The 20,358-nt window shown below is 42.3% G+C and overlaps 1 protein-coding gene across 1 annotated transcript in view; it reads left to right on the forward strand.

The window, feature by feature from the left end:
• The window catches only part of LOC130868220 (vomeronasal type-2 receptor 26-like), a 36,538-nt gene extending 17,186 nt beyond the window's left edge, over positions 1-19,352 (forward strand). Inside the window, 4 exon segments of the mRNA XM_057760476.1 lie at positions 10,187-10,396; positions 15,119-15,242; positions 18,377-19,270; positions 19,273-19,352. Of these exon segments, the coding sequence (XP_057616459.1) occupies positions 10,187-10,396; positions 15,119-15,242; positions 18,377-19,270; positions 19,273-19,352 (1,308 nt within the window).
• Positions 19,353-20,358: the final 1,006 nt, after the last annotated feature.

A 20,358-nucleotide genomic window follows, 5' to 3' on the forward strand; every position in this document is an offset into this window, starting at 1 on the left:
TGCCTCCAGACGATCCTTTATTATATAAGATTGTTTTGGCTATCCTGGGTTTTTTTGTTTCTCCACATAAAGTTGATTAATGTCCTCTCAAGATCTGTGAAGAATTTTGATGGGATTTTGATGGGAATTGCATTGAATCTATAAACTGCCCTTGGTAGAATTGCCATTTTTACTATGTTGATCCTCCCGATCCAAGAGCAAGGGAGATCCTTCCATTTTCTGGTATCCTCCTCAATTTCTTTCTTCATAGACTTAAAGTTCTTGTCAAATAGATCCATCACTTCCTTGGTTAGAGTTACCCCAAGATATTTTATGCTATTTGTGGCTATCGTGAAGGGTGATGCTTCTCTGATTTCCATCTCTGCTTCCTTATCTTTTGTGTATAGGAGGGCAACTGATTTTTTGGAATTGATCTTGTATCCTGAAACGCTACTAAAGGTGTTTATCAGCTGAAGGAGTTCTTTGCTGGAGTTTTTGGGGTCGCTTATGTACACTATCATATCGTCTGCAAATAATGAAAGTTTAACTTCTTCCTTTCCGATTTGAATCCCTTTGATCCCCTTATGTTGTCTTATTGCTATTGCTAGAATTTCAAGCACTATATTAAAGAGGTATGGAGAGAGTGGACAACCTTGTCGTGTTCCTGATTTTAGTGGAATAGCTTTGAGTTTCTCTCCATTTAATTTGATGTTAGCTGACGGCTTGCTATAAATAGCTTTTATTATACTTAGGTACGACCCTTGTATTCCTAATCTCTCTAAGACCTTTATCATAAAGGGATGTTGAATTTTGTGAAATGCTTTTTCAGCATCTAATGAAATGATCATATGGTTTTTTTCTTTCAATTTATTTATATGATGGATTACATTGATAGATTTTCGTATGTTGAACCAGCCCTGCATCTCTGGGATGAAGCCTACTTGATCATAATGGATAATTTTTCTGATGTGTTCTTGGATTCGGTTTGCCAGTATTTTATTGAGTATTTTTGCGTCGATGTTCATGAGTGAGATTGGCCTGTAGTTCTCTTTCTTGGTTGTGTCTTTGTGTGGTTTGGTATCAGAGTAACTGCAGCTTCATAAAAGGATTTTGGCAATGACTTCTCTGTTTCTATATTGTGAAATACATTGAGGAGTATAGGTATTAGGTCTTCTTGGAATTTCTGGTAGAATTCTGCATTGAAGCCGTCTGGATCTGGGCTTTTTTTGGTGGGGAGATTTTTTATAACAACTTCTAATTCTTCACGACTAACAGGTCTATTTAGATTGTTCACCTGGTCCTGGTTTAACTTTGGTATATGGTACTTATCTAAAAAGGTGTCCATTTCTTTTACATTTTCCAATTTTGTGGCATACAGGTTTTTGTAGTAAGATCTAATGATTCTCTGAATTTCCTCTGTGTCTGTGGTTATATCTCCCTTTTCATTTCTGATTTTGTTAATTTGCGTATTCTCTCTCCGCCGTTTGATTAGTTTGGATAGGGGTTTATCAATCTTATTGATTTTCTCCAAGAACCACCTTTTTGTTTCATTGATTCTTTGGATTGTTTTCTGTGTTTCTATTTTGTTGATTTCAGCCCTCAATTTGATTATTTCCAGTCTTTTACTTCTCCTAGGTGAGTCTGCTTCTTTTTTTCTAAAGCTTTCAGGTGGGCTATTAAGTCTCCAATGTGTGCTTTCTCCGTTTTCTCTAAGTAGGCACTTAATGCTATGAACTTTCCTCTTAGCACTGCTTTCATAGTGTCCCATAGGTTTGAGTATGTTGAGTCTTCGTTTTCATTGAATTTAAGAAAGACTTTAATTTCTTTCTTTATTTCTTCCTTGATCCAGGTGTGGTTCAGTAGTTGACTGTCCAGTTTCCATGAGTTCATAGGCTTTCTGGGGATAGCATTGTTGTTGAATTCTAACTTTAATCCATGGTGATCTGATAAGACACAGGTTGTTACCGATATTTTTTTGTAACTGTGTAAGTTTGCTTTGTTACCGAGTATGTGGTCTATTTTCGAGAAGGTTCCATGAGCTGCAGAGAAGAAGGTATATTCTTTCTTATTTGAGTGGAATGTTCTATAGATGTCTGTTAAGTCCATTTGATTCATTACCTCCCTTAATCCTCTTATTTCTCTGTTAGGTTTCTGTCTGATTGACCTGTCCATTGGTGAGAGAGGAGTGTTGAAATCTCCTACTATTAGTGTGTGTGGTTTGATGACTGCCTTGAGTTTTAGTAACGTTTCTTTTACATAAGTGGGTGCTTTTATATTAGGGGCATATATATTCAGGATTGAGACTTCATCCTGGTGAATTGTTCCTGTTATGAGTAAAAAATGTCCCTCTCCATCTCTTTTGATTGATTTTAGTTTGAAGTCAACTTTCTTAGAAATTAGTATGGCCACACCTGCTTGTTTCTTAGGTCCGTTTGCTTGATAAACCTTTTCCCAGCCCTTTACTCTGAGTAGATGTCTGTCTTTGTGGTTGAGGTGTGTTTCTTGTAAGCAGCAGAATGTTGGATCCTGTTTTCGTATCCAATCTCTTAGCCTGTGCCTCTTTATAGGTGAGTTGAGTCCATTGATATTAAGTGATATTAATGACCAGTGGTTGTTAACTCCAGTCATTTTTCCTTTCTTTCTTTCTTTGTTTCTTTCTTTGTTTCTTTCTTTGTTTCTTTCTTTGTTTCTTTCTTTGTTTCTTTCTTTCTTTCTTTCTTTCTTTCTTTCTTTCTTTCTTTCTTTCTTTCTTTCTTTCTTTCTTTCTGTAGTAGTGTTTGTGTGTTTCCCTACTTCAAGTTGTGCTGGTGAAGGGTCATTAGATGTCTGAGTTATTGTGGGCATTGTTGGACTCCTTGGTTTGTGATTTTCCTTCTATTACTTTCTGAAGGGCTGGATTTGTGGCTACGTATTGTTTAAATTTGTTTTTATCCTGGAAAACTTTGTTTTCTCCATTTATAGTGAATGAAAGCTTGGCTGGGTATAGTAGTCTGGGCTTGCATCCATGGTCTCTTAGTTTCTGCAGTACATCTATCCAGGACCTTCTGGCTTTCATGGTTTCCATAGAAAAATCAGGTGTAAGTCTGATAGGTTTACCTTTATAGGTAACTTGACCTTTTTCCTTTGCAGCTCTTAATATTCTTTCTTTATTCTGTATGTTTTGTGTTTTGATTATTATATGACGAGGAGATGGTTTTTTTTGATCCATTCGATTTGGTGTTCTGTATGCTCCTTGGACCTTCAAAGGAATATCTTTCTTAAGGTTGGGAAAGTTTTCTTCTATAATTTTATTAAATATATTTTCTGGACCATTGAGCTGTACTTCTTCTCCTTCTTCTATCCCTATTATTCTTAGGTTTGGTCTTTTCATTGTGTCCCAGATTTCCTGAATGTTTTGTGTTGAAAATTTGTTGGTTATGCTGTTTTCTTTGATCAGAGTGTTTAATTTCTCTATGGTATCTTCAGTGTCTGAGATTCTTTCTTCTGTGTCTTGTAATCTGTTGGTGGTACTTGTCTCTGTAGTTCCTGTTCGTTTATCCAAATTTTCCATCTCCATCCTTCCCTCGGTTTGTGTCTTCTTTATTACTTCCACTTCATTCTTCAAGTCTTGAACCGTTTCCCTTACCTGTTTGATTACTTTTTCTTGTTTCTCTTGGTTTTCTTGGGTATCTTTGAGAGATTTATTCATTTCCTCTACCTTTTTGTTTGTAATCTCTAATTGATTATGGCAGTTTTTCACCTCCTGTTTAAGGTCCTCTATTATTTTCATATAATTCACTTTTGAGTCGAATTCTTCTAATTCTTCTGGATTAGGGTGTACACTTCTTATTTCGGGATTCCTGGATTCTGGTGATGTCACGTTGCCTTTCAAGTTGTTGGGGGAATTCTTGCATTGGCGCCTGTCCATCTCTTCCTTCAAATGGAGCCAGGAGAGGCCTGGTGTCTTGGACCAGTCTTTGCTGTGACTAACTCTCTGGGTGTATCTCCTCAGTGTAGGGGCAGGAACTGTTCCCTACCAGATGAACTCCTCAATACCAAAACAGGATGCCTGTTATTCCAATGACCTGCGGAAAGAAGGGCAAATGCAGGGGGTAGGGCGGGGTGGAGTAGAACACAGGCGAAACTGCAGTACAAGCTGGAGGTGCCTGCGCTCCCTTTCGGGGGTTGCTGAGGCCTGCCAGCTAGGCAGGCACTCACTGCTCTGGTTGGGTAGCCTTAGTGTAGGGGGGTTTGTGCTCTCTACCGGGACAGTCCGCCCCAGGCTAGCACATACTCACCCTTCCAGATGGAACTTCTCAGCACCTACACAGGGACTTCTGGTAGCCCAATGAGCCAGGGACCAAGGGAAGTAGGGGGCAGGCAGAGCGGGTCCAAGAGAGCACAGCAGACACTGCAGCCCCAGCAGCAGGGGCCTGCGTTCCCTGGCGGGGACCTTGAGGCCTGCCCTCTAGTCAGGCACTCACTGCTCTGGGTTGGTAGCCTTAGTGAAAGGGCAGGAAGCTGTTCCACAGCTAAGGACCTTGCAGACAAGGCAGGCTTGGGGGTGGGGGTGGGGGTGCGTGTGTAGGTAAGAAAGCCCTGCAGCAGGAGCTGGGGGAGGGGCGTTTGTGCTCTCTACCAGGACAGTCCGCCCCAGGATAGCACACACTCACCCGTCCAGATGGAACTTCTCAGCACCTACACAGGGACTCCTGGTAGCCCCAATGAGCCAGGGACCAAGGGAGGTAGTGCGCAGGCAGAGCTGCAGCAGGAGCTGGGGGAGAGGTGTTTGTGCTCTCTACTGGGACAGTCCGCCCCAGGATAGCACACACTCACCCGTCCAGATGGAACTTCTCAGCACCTACACAGGGACTCCTGGTAGCCCCAATGAGCCAAGGACCAAGGGAAGTAGGGGGCAGGCAGAGCAGGTCCAAGAGAGCACAGCAGACACTGCAGCCCCAGCAGCAGGGGCCCGCGTTCCCTGGTGGGGACCTTGAGGCCTGCCCTCTAGTCAGGCACTCACTGCTCTGGGTTGGTAGCCTTAGTGCGGCATACAGGCTTTTGTAGTAAGATCTAATGATTCTCTGAATTTCCTCTGTGTCTGTGGTTATGTCCCCCTTTTCATTTCTGATCTTATTTATTTGCATGTTCTCTCTCTGTCATTTAATTAGTTTCGATAGGGGTTTGTCGATCTTGCTGATTTTCATTGATTCTTTGGACTGTTTTCTGTGTTTCTATTTTGTTGATTTCCACCCTCAGTTTGATTATTTCCAGTCTTCTACTCCTTCTGGGCACGTCTGCTTCTTTTTTTTTTCTAGAGCTTTCAGGTGTGCTGTTAAGTTCCCAATATATGCTTTCTCTGTTTTCTTTAAGGGGGCTCATAGTGCTATGAACTTTCCTCTTAGCACTGCTATCTTGTCCCATAGGTTTGAATATGTTGTCTCTTTATTTTCATTAAATTCAAGGAAGACTTTAATTTCTTTCTTAATTTCTTCCTTGACCCAGGTGTGGTTCAGTAGTTGACTGTTCAGTTTCCATGGGTTTGTCGGCTTTCTGGGGATAGCATTGTTGTTGCCTTCTAACTTTAATCCGTGGTGATCTGATAAGACACAGGTGGACACTGATATTTTTTGTATCTGTGGAGGTTTCCTTTGTTTCCGAGTATGTGGCCTATTTTCAAGAACGTTCCATGAGCTGCAGAGAAGGAGGTATATTCTTTCCTATTTGCGTGGAGTGTTCTATAGATGTCTGTTAAGTCCATTTGCTTCATTACCTCCAACAATTCTCTTAATTCTCTATTATTTTTCTGTCTGATTGACCTGTTCATTGGTGAGAGAGGTGTGTTGAAGTCTCCTACTACTAGTGTGTGTGGTTTGATGTCTGCCTTGAGTTCTAGTAATATTTCTTTTACATAAGTGGGTGCTTTTATATTAGGGGCATAGATATTTAGGATTGAGATTTCATCCTGATGAGTTGTTCCTGTTATGAGTATAAAGTGTCTATCTTGATCTCTTCTGATTGATTTTAGTTTGTAGTCAGTTTTCTTATAAATTAGTATGGCCACACCTGCTTTTTTCTTAGGACCATTTACTTAAAACCTTTTCCCAACCCTTTACTCTGAGTAGATGCCTGTCTTTGTGGTTGAGATGTGTTCCTTGCAAACAGCAGAATGTTGGATCCTGTTTTAGTATCCAATCTCTTAGTCTGTACCTTTTTATAGGTGAATTGAGACCATTAATATTAAGTGATATTAATGACCAGTGGTTGTTTACTCCAGTTTTTCTTATTGTTTATGTTAGTAGAATTTGTGTGTCTCCCTTCTTTGAGTTTTTCTGGTGAAGGGTCGCTAGATGCCTGAGTTATTGTAGGCAGTGTTGGTAATGTTGGATTCCTTGGGTTGTGATTTTCCTTCTATTACTTTCTGTAGGGCTGGATTTGTGGCTACGTATTGTTTAAATTTGTTCTTATCCTGGAATGTCTTATTTTCTCCATTGATAGTGAATGATAGCTTGGCTGGGTATAGTAGTTTGGGTTTGCATCCATGGTCTCTTAGTTTCTGCAATACCTCTATCCAGGACCTTCTGGCTTTCATGGTTTCCATAGAGAAGTCAGGTGTAAGTTTGATTGGTTTATCTTTATAAGTTACTTGCCCTTTTTTCCTTTGCAACTATTAATATTCTTTCTTTAATCTGTATATTTTGTGTTTTGATTATTATATGGCGAGGGGATTTTTTTTTGATCCAGAGTGTTTGGTGTTCTGTATGCTTCTTGAATATTCAAAGGAATATCTTTCTTTATGTTGGGAAAGTTTTCTTCCATAATTTTGTTAAAAATATTTTCTGGGCCTTTGAGCTGTGACTCTTCTCCTTCTTCTATCCCTATTATTCTTAGGTTTGGTCTTTTTATTGTGTCTCACATTTCCTGAATGTTTTATGATGAGAATTTGTTGGCTTTGCTGTTTTCTTTGATCAGTGCATTTATTTTCTCTACAGTGTCCTCAGAATCTGAGATTCTTTCTTCTCTCTCTTGTATTCTATTGATTATACTTGTTTCTGTAGTCTCTGCTAGTTGACCTAGATTTTCCATATCCAGCTGGTCCTCAGTTTGTGTTTTCTTCCTTGCTTCCATTTCAGTTTTCAATTCTTGAACTGTTTCCATTACCTGTTTGATGATTTTTTCTTGGTTTCCCATGGTATCATTTACATATTTACTCATTTCTTCAAACTTTTTGTTATACTTCTCATCCATTTCTATAAGGGTGTTTTTACATGTTGTTTAAGGGATTCTATTGCTTTCATAAGGTCAATTTTTTCTACTTATTCTGTGTTAGGGTGTTCAAGTCCTTGTGTTGTAAGATCATTGTGTTCTGGTGTTTTCATGTTGTTTTTCAGCTTGTTGGGTGAATTCTTGCCTTGGCACCTGCCCATCTCCTCCTATTGATGCTATCTAATGGGTCTTTTAAAGGAGGATCAGGTTTCCTTGCTGGCCAGGGGCCCTGCTTACAAAATGCTCTCGCTCCGTTTCCTGGCTCCCGCCGCGGGCCAAGATCCCTCTCACCACTCAGAAGGGTCTTCAGGAACAGGAACAGGCTCCCCGTTCACCAGGAACCTCGCCAACAAAAGGCCTAACACTCTGCAGGCCAGCCACCAAAACAGAGAAACTCCTGCTGCCTGCCCCAAGCTCCCGACCCAGAGCCCAAACAGCCTAAACTGGGTGATCCCGTGGCCCCGCAGAAAGGAGGGGTAGTGAAGGAGGTCCCTGGGTGCAAGTTGGAATGTGCTAGGGAGGGAGAGGTCACAGCAGAGGAGGAGCAGCCCCAGCAGAGAGGACCAGCCCTCTCAGATTAACAGGGGGGTCAAGGGGAACGGGGAATGCCCCCACTCCATTTCCTGTGTCTCTCCATGGGCCAAGAACACTCTCTCCACCCAGGAGGGTCTTTAGGGACAGGACCAGGCTCCCCATTCACCAGTGGACCTTGCCAATAAAAGGCCTACCACTCTGCAGACCAGGCCCCAAAAAGCCTACTTGATTTAATTGTAGTGGGGTGATCTGTTCTCAGTGTGGGCTTCACTGTTTCATGCTTGGACTATCCTGCATCCGCTGCATCTGCGCGCCGGTCTCCGCCCCTGGCCAATTAGCTCAATTAGTTCTTATGTAACACATCATTGACAGAATATAGACAATTGTTTCTTACCCCCCCTCTCTCTTTTAAAAAAACCCAAGGACATCCACAGTCCTTTTTTTTTTTTTTGGAATGTGGGTGTAGTTTTCCAGGCTACTTCCTGCTGGTGGGTGGTGCTGATAATCTTATGGGGATCTAAAGAAAATTTAGTATTATGATCGAGTCCTGACTTGAGTATCCCTTGAGTCTGGATCATCTCAAGGAGAAGTCTTGAATCTGTTCTGGATGTTGAACTCAGACATCTGGGCCATCTGTTCCTACTGGAGATTTCTCAGGTGGTCTTTCTTGATCAAACCTGATTTTTCTTAACTCAGAATTAATCCTCAGCCTCTCATTTCCTGTGGAAACAAAAGCAAAATCTCTTCTCCAAAGTAACATACCTTTTGCCTTCAATTTTTAAGTCAAGGTATTTTCAAAATACCTATCTTGGATCAATTCAGCAACATTTATAAGCAAATATCTTTTAGCAGCTGTTGGTTCTTCCTCAGTATTCAAACAATTCAAAGAGAACATAATAACATACAGTATCCAGACTCTCTGTGTATTATTCATTTTTACGTGGCTTTATTTTAACCTCTATTTCTTTTATCTTTACCTTTAATATTTTGCTTTTTGAGACAGGTTCTCTGTGTATCTTTGACTGTCCTGGAAGTCCCACTGTAGACCAGGCTGTCCTTGAACTCACAGAGATCCACCTTCCTCTCCTTCCCAAGTGCTTGGATTAAAGGTGTGTGCTACCACACCTTGAATTCACAGAGATGTGTCTGCCTTTGCCTCCCAAGCTTTGGGATTAAAGGCATATGCAACCATGCCTTGAATTCACAGAGCTCTGCCTGACTCTGTCTCCCAAGTGTTGAGATTAAAGAAGTGTACCACCATACCCAAGAACTCTTTTTCTATCTTTCTTTCTTTCTTTCTTTCTTTCTTTCTTTCTTTCTTTCTTTCTTTCTTTCTTTCTTTCTTTCTTATTTTAAGGACTCTTTCTTTCTCTCTCTCTCTCTCTCTCTCTCTCTCTCTCTTTCTTTCTTTCTTTCTTTCTTTCTTTCTTTCTTTCTTTCTTATTTTAAGGACTTTAACCTTTTCCCAAGCCTGCATATATTTTTAACACACTGTAAACCATTTAGAGGTTTTCTTCTTCTTTGAATCTCTGTATGTCTCTCTTTTTCTGACTACATGAGTCTTTCATTTGCTAAGCAATATGGGTAGGATTAAAGCCATGGCTTTGACGGCTGGATCCAGCCCATTCCTTAGCTTTATGAGGTTCCAGGCTCACGGTGGATGTACTGGCTGTAGCCATGTTTATTGTCAAGACTATGGCGTTTCAAGGTTCCTGCCACCAACAGAAAGCATTTGGTCAGCTTTTCGTCAACATCATTTAAGTGTTTCATGTCAGGACCTCTTTAAAGAGCTGCAAGCTTTTGCAGCTAAAGCTGAGTCAGGAAGCCTCTCTTAAATGAGAGCTCTTGCCTCTAACAAGAAGAGCACACCTGAGAAAATCCTGCTATCAGAAAGACATGATTAACTCTATTACTTTATGTCTAGAATTATTTCCTGTGTTCTTTCAGGCTTTATGTGGATGCAGTTGTTCACATGTTGGGCACCATTTATTGTCTGAGTTTCTGTCCAGTCCAGTTCTCACAATTAAGTCTCAAAGAAATCACACAGACATCTACCTTAACTGTAAACTGATTGGCTCATATGCTCAGGCTTCTTATTAACTCTTTTAACATTAGCCCATTATTCTTATCTGTGTAGCTACATGGCTTGAGTGATCTACACAGACACACACATACAGTAACACAGACACACACACAGACACCACACACACACACACACACACACAGAGAGAGAGAGGCAGGCAGAGAGGGAGAGAAACTTATTTGTGAGTTCCTGAATATATCACACATACTTATTCTCCCTTATGCCCAATGGTGCCAATCCTTGGTTGAAGCGACTCTGTCTCACTGCAGAGGTAAATGGAATGTGGTTTGGACAAGACTCCAGACTGGCCCTGGCTGATCTACAATGTCTCCCTTCTTTCCTCAGCTGCTTCAAGCTCTTAGGAATGTGCACTTCAAGACTCCCGATGGAAGTGAAATTATATTTGATGCCAATGGAGATTTGGTGACAAAATTTGGCATTTTCCAAGGGCAGAAGACCCTTGAGGGTGTATTCCGTTCAGTCCATGTAGGAATGATAGACCCTCAAGTCTCTTCAGGGAACAAAATGATGGTCCATTTGAAGGAGGATATCCAAGTGAGTTTCCTGAATGCAGAAATGAACTTTTCCTAGTGTGTTAAAGTCACAGGGAAATTTCAGTTCAGAGGTCTTCATTGTTACTTCTGCACCAAGTTGATGAGGCTCTGGATTGGGTCAGTCAGTTATAACTGGCTATGCTGTTTATCTCATTAGAGATCTTTTTCGAATGATATTGATTCACCAGAAAAAAGGAAAACATAAAAGATGGGGTTGGGAGATTGCTCAGTGGTCAAATTGTTTTTTATGCATGTTCAAAAACCAGACTTTGGATCTCCAGGACACTTGTGCATGCTGAGTGGGCAGTGGGTCTCACCTGTAAATTCATCCCTGGGAGATGGAAACAAGGAGATGCCCACAGAAATCTGATGAGTATGACTAACCATATCAGTGAACTCTGGGTTTTTCTTTGAGCCTCTGCCTCAGTGAACACAGTGGAAAAGCAATTGAGGATGATTCCCAACATTAACCTTGGGCCTCCACATGTGCTTTTCCATACATGAACATGAGCCCACATAGATGTACAAATGCATGCATACATATTTACACCACCCACAATTAAGGAAATGGGGGAAGGTTTTCACATACAAGATGTACAAATACAATGAGAATCTGTAGTTGGTGCTCCCTTGGAAATATATTAAGTGTCTGTGTTCAGGACCTGCTCTGAGAAAAGGTAGATAGTGATACCTCAGTTAACTACCTTTCCATAGACTATCAGTTTACTTACTGTGTTAGTTTATTTCAGCCACAATGACAAATACCTGAGAACAGTTTGAAGTGAGGAAAACTTTTAATCATCTCATGGTTTGAAGGATTCAGGGTCAGATGTATCAATTGCTCTGGATGTGTGTGATTGAGGCAGTGTGTCATGCAGGGCAGCAGAGGTGTGGTGGGAGTGGTTGCTGGTGAGTGCATGGGACTCAGGAAGGTGGTAGGGATCTTGATAGATTAGTAAGGTAAACAAGTTACATCTTACCAGTGCATAGCCTCCGTGTCCCACTACCCCAAACCTAGTTCCATGTTCTATTTCTATTATGTATAATAATTTATCAGATTGCGAATCCATTGAGGAATTAATCCACTGATCTTGTCAGAGGCATTCTCTTACTTAGGGTTTCTATTAGTGTCAAGAGACACCACAGCCAGGCACCTCTTATAAAGGAAAAGCATTTAATGAGGTGGCTTACATTTTCAGAGGTTTATTTAGTCCAAAATCATTCTTATGGGACATGGTGGCATATAGGCAGAAATCATGCTGGAGAAGGAACCGAGAGTTCTACATCTTGACCTGTAGGCAACAGGAAGTCAACTATGTCACGTGGCATGACTTGAGCATATATGATACCCCAAGGCTCACCCCCACAACGATATACATCCACCAACAAGGCCACACCTTCTCCAACTTAGCCATATCTCCTAATAGTGCCTCTGCCTATGAGTTTATGTGGGCCATTTACATTCTAACCACCACATTCCATATCATGGCGTTCTAAGCTTGTGACAATATTATAATAGAAAATGCATTTAGCCCATTGTCCAAAGTTCTCACTGTTTATCCCAGCTGAAACATGTTTAAAAGTTCAAAGTTCAGTCTCTTCTGAGATTCATGCAATCTCTTAACTGTAATCTCATATAAAATCAAAGTCAGAAAACAGGTCACATTCTTCCAATATATAATGACACAAGATATACATTACTGTTTAAAAATGTAAAAAGGTGCATGGAGAGAAATACTGGACCAAAGCAAGATGGAAAACTAGCTGGGCAAACTCTGTATCTTCATGCCAGATGTTAAAATGCTCTTCAGAACTCCAACTACTTTTAGCTTTGTTGACGACAACACACTTGTCTCTCTTGGGCTGGTTCCACTCCTTGTTAGCAGCTCTCCTCAACAGGTTTCCTGTGGCTCTGGCAACTCCAGCATCCTGGGGTCTCCAAGGCAATTCAGGCTTCACCTTCACAGCTTCATGTAATGGCCTCTCCAGTCCTTCATCCAGGGACTCCCTTGCCACATGCCTCATCGGCTTTATTTAGTCTTAGAGGCAAATTCCATAACCTCTCTCTTAATGCCAGAACCACATGGCCAAACTGCCAAGTTCTGTTGCTTGCTGCAGTTGGGCCCCTCATTCAATTACATCTTTACCATCTTTATGTTTCTGATGGTTCCATTAACTGCCTAAGTTTGACTGTCCTAAGATTGGATCTGTAGACTAGGCTGGCCTCAAACTCAGAGATCTGCCACCTCTGCTTTCTGAGTTCTGAGATTAAAGACATACACCATCATGTCTCTTTCTAAGCCTTTCTTTAATTTGTTTTTGCAAGTTAGAAATTTGTCTGTGTGAGATCTTGCCCAGAGTTCCCCATTCATTTTATTCCATTTCTTAATCTGTTTATCACATTGAACACAGGATTTAGCTCTATGCCAGTTCATGATATTCCTTTTCTCTTCAAATTTTACATTTTGTAGTTTTCGTTGCTCAGCTTGCTCCTTTCATTAGAAATTTTCATTAGAGTTAATACTAATAGCCACATGATAGGGTCTATATTACGCTGTTTTGAGATTTTTTTTTTTTACTGTTAACGTGATTAACCCAAAACTCTTCAATTTATCCTCAGGCAGACTCTGTGGGCTAATGCAAACAGCAGCCACACACTCTTCACCTAAATATCCCAAGAACAATCTCTAGGCAATACATTAATATTTCTTTCTTCTGAAACTTCTTGAGCCTGGTCAACAGTTAATCTAATCACACTCAGCCCCTTGGTCATCCATGCTCCTAGTAGTATGGCAATAGTAGCATTAAGCATCACTTAAAATTTTCTACTGCTTTTCTAATCCACTGTCCCATGGTCTATGTTTATTGAAACAGAAGCTTTATCAGGCCTATCACTTCAACACCCAATTTTCAGGAACCAACTTCTGTTTTAGTTAAGGTTTCTATTGCTATGAAGAGATACTATGACCCCAATATCTCCTATAAAAGAAAACCACTTCATTGTAGTGGCTTCCATTTTCAGAGATCAATTCATTATCATCTTGGTGCAACATGGTGGCATGCAGGCAGACATGGTCCTGGAGAAGAAACTGAAAATCCTAAATCTTGACCCATAGGCTTCAAGAGGTGAACTGGGTTACTGGGTGTGGCTTGATCATGTGTGATACCCCAAATCCACCTCCATAATGACATACTTCTTTTAACAAAGTCAAATCTCCCATAGTGCCTCTCTGTATGAGCTTATTTTGGCCAATTACATTGAAACTACAGTAGTATCAATATTCAATCATTCTTTACATACCCACTGTCAGGTGACCAGTGGTCCAACACAAGAGACTTTGGGAAACATTTGAGATTCAAACCATGACATTTATTAACAAAATTAGAAACAGTGTTGTGTTAGTTATGTCTATGTGTGGAGTCTGGTACATAGAAATGACTCAGCTTCCTGTCCTGTGCCAGTGAAGAAAGAGTCCCCTCCTCTGCAACTTTGTCTAACTTCGTTCTGGTGGCCTCTCCAGTCAATGGTGGCCTTAAGGTTTTCCACATGAGAATGAGATTCCCATTCTTGGATTTTTCAAACATGAAAGAAAGACACATACTATGTGTTTTCAGGATTCCTTTGCAGAACTTTTCAGTGGCCTTGATCCGGGAAGGATCAGCACCCCACACTTCCTTCTTCATAATCCTTGCCTGGAGGTAGAGCTATGCTAAGATAAACTGGGTCATTTTTGCCAGGTCCAAGGTAAATGAGAGGGCCACCAAGTGTGCTGTGAATGTGTGAGAGTGCTCTCTCTCTCTCTCTCTCTCTCTCTCTCTCTCTCTCTCTCTCTCTCTCTCTCTCTCCCTCCCTCCCTCCCTCCCTCCCTCCCTCTCTCTCTCTCTCTCTCTCTCTCTCTCTCTCTCTCTGTGTGTGTGTGTGTGTGTGTGTGTGTGTGTGTGATTGTTTGTGTTCGGGGTGTCAGTAACTGCAATTCTGCTTACTGAAGTTGGACGATACTTTGTTATGAGAGTTTAAGTGAATCACACCAGGGCAGTCTAACTGTAAATCTCAACATCTTCACAGAGGGAGATAGAGAAAAGGAAGAGAGATGACTACATCTTTTGAGTTAGGAACGGAGTCCATGATGTAGCCACAGGGCTGACTGGAGTTTCAGAAAAACAAGAAATCTGAGGGCATCAAGAAAATCATGCCCAGACTCTATGGACTTTTATAATGGCTGCCAATACCCAAATTATTGTTTAAAATTTTTTTGCATGTATGCATGTTTCCCTGCACCTATATTTGTGTACTGGTGTCTGTGCTGACCAGAGGAGGGCAGTGGATCCTTTGGAACTGGAGTTACAGTGTGAACTGCTATATTGGTGCTGGGAATTGAACCCTGATCTTCTGGAAGAGCAGTCTGTAGTTGTAACCTAGGTGCCTTCTCTCCTGCCCCCATATCTTCAATTGTTGATGCAGGAGTCCCAGAGAGACTGGAAAGACAACACAACAAACTTTTTAGCTATGTATTTAATCCCTTAGCCAAGTAAATCAGATGTAGCTCTGTTTATTACACTCAAAATACATTTGCAGTCTGGCATCTGCTCTGATAGACATGTTTTCTGAAAGGCATCTCATCTAGTGGGCTGAGAGGGAACTCTCCTGTTCTGCTTCTTAGGGTGAGGTCAAGCATCTGTATCCCTAAAGAGTCACTGGTGACACTATGCTCGCTGTTACTAGGTGCCCACCTCTGTCTGCAGTGAAAGCTGCCTTCCAGGGTTCAGCCAAGTGCCCAGGCTTGGAGCGCCCCAATGCTGTTTTGATTGCAGTCCCTGCCCCGAGGGACAGTTTGCAGACAAAAAAGGTAAGGATATGTTGATCTGGAAGCAGAGGGACCAAAGGGAACTTTGAGTCTCCCGTATTTCTTGGAAAAGGAGCTGTGGGCCGCTTCCTGCCATCTGGCTCCCCCATGGCTAGCTTTAAATCTGAAATAATTACATGGAAACCGTATTCTTTTTTTTTTCTGGTTTTTCGAGACAGGGTTTCTCTGTGGTTTTGGAGCCTGTCCTGGAACTAGCTCTTGTAGACCAGGCTGGTCTCGAACTCACAGAGATCCGCCTGCCTCTGCCTCCCAAGTGCTGGGATTAAAGGCGTGCGCCACCACCGCCCGTAAAACCGTATTCTTTTAAACACTGCCTGGCCCATTTGCTGTAGCCTCTTATGGGCTAACTCTCACATCTTGATTAACACATTTCTATTAATGAGTGTAGCACCACGAGGTGGTGTCTTACCGGAAGAATCTTAACCTGGGTCCATCTTGGAGAGGAGGGCTATAGCGTCTGCCTGACTCAGCTTTCTTTCTCCCAGAATTCTGTTCTGTCTACTCCACCCACCTAAGTGCTGGCCTATCAAAGGCCAAGCAGTTTCTTTATTAATTAACCAATAAAGAAATCAACAGATAGATAGATGACACTCCCACATCAATTTCTCCCTTGTATTAGTTACCGTCCCATTGCTCTGAAGAGACACCATGACCAAGGCAACTTTTAAACAAAAAGGCTTTAACTGGGGGCTTACTTAGTTCATGACCATCATGGCAGGATGCATGGTGCCAGGCAGTGGCTGAGGGTTTCCATTCTGATCTACAGGCAGCAGGCAGGCAGAGAGGTGGAGAGTGGGCCATGTGTGTGAGTCTGAACTTTCAAAGACTACCCACAGTGACACCCCTCGTCCCACAATGCTCCACCTCCCTATCCATCTCCAACATGTACCAGGTAGGAAGAAATCATTTAAATATATGAGACTTTGGGGCTATTCTAAGTCAAACCCCCACACCCGTGCTCCAAAACACTGCACAGTCCTTGTTGTGCCATGGAACACCAGCCAGAGCTCTGTTAGTAGATATTGTTAGGTAAATGCTTTATCCTAAAAGACAAGCACGCTACCCATAATTAGAATGCAGAATGAATTCTCTATCAAACACTGCACATCCCTAACCCCTGATCAAGAAACAGGGATAAGTCGGGCGATGGTGGCGCACGCCTTTAATCCCAGCACTCGGGAGGCAGAGGCAGGCGGATCTCTGTGAGTTCGAGACCAGCCTGGTCTACAAAAAGCTAGTTCCAGGACAGGCTCCAAAGCCACAGAGAAACCCTGCCTCGAAAAACCAAAAAAAAAAAAAAAAAAAAAAAAAAAGAAAAAGAAACAGGCATAAACTGCTTCCACAAGCTTCTAGTGGTCATGTAGTCAGAACCCTAGCTTTTGCTAACACTGATGATTTCACTTGCTTTTCAAACGTCCTATAACTGGAATAACATGGTGCCTGTCCTTTTGTGACTTTCTTCTTGCTTTGTATTAGTGGGATTATTCCCAGAAGTTCAGTGGCAATGGACCACCACATTTCCTACCATTTCAGCTACAGAAGTTATTCCTTTACTATTCTGAAAGTTGGAAAACAAAGCCAAGTTTTCACCAGAGTTGGTGTTTTGTGAGGCCTTGGAAGAGAATATCCTCACTGGGTGCTCTCATTTTATTGTTGTTATGTGTGTTTCTTTGTGTTTGTGTGAGTGTGTATGTGTTTGTGTGTGAGCGTGTGTGTGTTGTGTCTTCTTTTGACTTGTTGTTTGGTTTTGAGCCACTGTCTCTGCTTGCAGCCCTGGCTGACTTGGAAGTCACTACATTTATCAGTCTTCCCCTGAACTAGTAGAAGTCTACTTGCCTCTGCCCCTAAAGTTAAATCATGAGATTAAAGTCATATACAACCACCCCCAGCTCCAGCTCCACCTTCTTAGTAGAATAGCTGCACTGTTGGAGTTAGTGTGTACCTAATTTAACCTGGAGACCTCATTTAACCTTTATTACTCATCTCCAGTTTACCCATGAGAAATATATCTCATATTGTGGTGCGTAGGTGCATGATTTCAACAAATGAGTTTTGGGCACATAGCACAGTCTAAAACATTTGTTAATTTGACCAATTACTGGACTGTTGCAAAGACATAAACTGTTAAGAACTCACACAAGAGACCTTTAATCTCAGCACCCATGGGACAGAGACAGGAGGATCTTTGTGCATTGTGGCCTGAGAGTGTATTCAACTCAGTGATCTCCAGTCTGAGTAAGAGACCCTGTCTTAAAAATTAAGGTGAAAAGGGGCCTATAGAGGTAGCTCAGCAATTAGAAACCCCACATGGTGGATCACAACGAAGTATAACTCCAGTTATAGGAGAACTGATGATATCTACTGACTTCTGCACATTCCAGACATGCACATGGTTTCAAAAGATATGTAGTAAGAAAACAGTCAACAAGTAAAATAAAAGAGGTCATTATAAAAGAAGAAGCTGTGGAGACTGGTTACATGGCCTATCAGTTAAAGTATTCACTGTCAACCCTGAAAGCATAAGTTCAGGCCCTGGCGCCCAAATTGTAGAAAGAGAACCCCAAGTTCATGAAAGTTGTGTTGACCTCCACTAGCAAACCAGGGCATGCCTGAGCCCATACACATACTCACACAAACAAAATATAAAAATAAGTTTGATTAGGAAAATAAGTTAGAAGGGATGATTGAGGAATTATATCACATGTTAAATGTCTGGTCTTGACAAGCATGTGCTTCCACTTATAAACATGTGTGTACACACAAACCTGCACATTAAAGCATAGGTTAGGTATAGTGGTGCAGGCATATAATCACAGCACTTAAGAGGTTGAGGAAGAAGGATTAGGAGTTCATGGCCACCCTCTGCTACTCACCCTGAGTTCCATGTGACACTGAAGACAGAAACAAAAACCCTCACATAAAACAGACACAGAAATGTAACCTTTTTTTGTGCCTCAGCCTCTAATATCACCCATCCCAGCCCTGGTCACCAAGAATAATTCATAAATCCAGACTGGATGGAGAGGCTGTAAGGGCAGGGAGTGCTTGGGGCACCTTCCTTCCGAGCTGGTGCAGTTGGCACAGTGTTGGAGAAATGGTGTCTGTGTCTCCCGTAGACATGAAGAGATGTCTCCTGTGCCCAAAGGAACAGTACTCGAGCCACACCAGAGACCACTGCCTGCCCAGGACAGAGATCTTCTTAGCCTTTGAGGAACCTCTGGGATTCATGCTGGCTTTGGTGGCACTCTTCCTGGCTGGTCTGGCTGTCCTGGTTCTGGGAGTGTTCCTGAAGCACAGGGATACCCCCGTGGTCAGGGCCAACAACAGAACCCTCAGCTACTTCCTGCTGATCTCCCTTTCCCTCTGTGCCCTGTGTGCCTTGCTGTTCCTTGGCCGCCCCAGTGTCCTCACGTGCCTCCTGCGTCAGACAACCTTTGCTATGGTGTTCACGGTGGCTGTCTCCTCTGTTCTGGCCAAGACCCTCACAGTGGTCCTGGCCTTCAGGGTCACCAGGCCAGGGGCCAGGATCCAGGTGTGCCTGAGCCCTGGGGCTTCCACCTCAGTGGTCCTCATTGCTTCCTTCATGCAGGTTGTTCTTTGTGGGGTCTGGCTGGCCACCTCCCCACCATTCCCAGACAGGGATATGGTCTCGGAGCCCCAGCACATTGTCATCCAGTGCCAGGAGGGCTCTGGCACCATCTTCTTCTGTGTGCTGGGCTACTTGGGGTTCCTGGCAGGGGGTACCTTTTCTGTGGCTTTTCTGGCCAGAGGCCTGCCAGATGTTTTCAACGAGACTAAGTTCCTGGCCTTCAGCATGCTGCTCTTCTGCAGTGTCTGGACAGCGTTCCTGCCCCTGTACCACAGTGCCCGGGGCAAGTCCACTGTGGCTGTAGAGATCTTCTCCATCCTGGCCTCCACAGCTGGCCTTCTGGGTGGCATCTTCTTCCCCAAGTGCTATATCATCTTGCTGAGACCAGAGAGGAACACACCTGCCTGGCTAAGACATGGCCACAAGCACAGCGAAATAGGCAGAGTGAGATGCTCCAGAGAAGGTGTCTCCCCAGGTCTGCACCAAAAGGATTCATAACCTAGTCTTTGAGGGGAACCCACTAGGACCAACCGTGTGATTTTGGCTCACTGTTTCTGTGTGGATCCAAAGGTATTTAAAGGAACGATCCAGGTAAGAGTGAGACACTCAGAACAAAACACTCATGACTATTGATTTGATAGTTGACACATCGATGTTATTTCCAATTTTCTTTCCATATGTACTGCTAACATTTATCACAATTAAGAAAGTTTATAAAACGGAGAAGGCAAGATGGCTCAGTGGGTCAAAATGCTTGCCACTAAGCATGACAACCTGAATTTGATACTCAGGACCCACATGTTGGAAGGAGAGGGCTGATTTCACTAATTTGTTCTGTGACTTCCTCTTGCCACCCGAAGCACACATAGTCCTCCATATGCAAGAGTGTGAAAAGCATGATGAGGTGATGAGGATGTGAGGGGTTTCTGAGGGTGTGAGGAACTGACAGGCAGATCACTGGTCTCTCTTCTGAGAGCTTCAGTAGTGTGCATTGATCCCTACACTGGCAGTTCCTGCACAGAATTTGCATGTGATTTACAATCTCACTTTTAGATATATGTATGTATGATAATAAACACATGTCTGCCAAGATTGTAATTGAACCTTCAGGGAAATATTATTAATGTAATAAGAGTTCAAACAACCTAAACGTTTATCAGTATATGAATATTTGGTATGACTTTCTCATCACTAGGACATTATTTGGCAATAAGAAATAAATGTAAAATGAAATAAAACAGGGTTTATTATAATGGATAAGTACCCAGAATGTTATGCTGAGTTAAGGAAGCTAGATAAAGTAAATGGTATATTTTAATATACTAATACATAAAGAAGCAATCCCATGAAGACATATTAAACTAATGGTTTTTTTTAAGGGGAAACCATTTTGAGGGTAGATTGGGTGTGAGGAATGTAGCCTAAAGGGTGTAGCATTTCTTTCTGGGGAGTTGAAGGTCTAAAATTTATTAAGGGCTGTAGAGGCAGCTCAGTGTTTCAGAGCACCCA

Source organism: Chionomys nivalis, chromosome 2, assembly GCF_950005125.1.
Source record: "Chionomys nivalis chromosome 2, mChiNiv1.1, whole genome shotgun sequence".
In the NCBI taxonomy this organism is placed as follows: Eukaryota; Metazoa; Chordata; class Mammalia; order Rodentia; family Cricetidae; genus Chionomys; species Chionomys nivalis.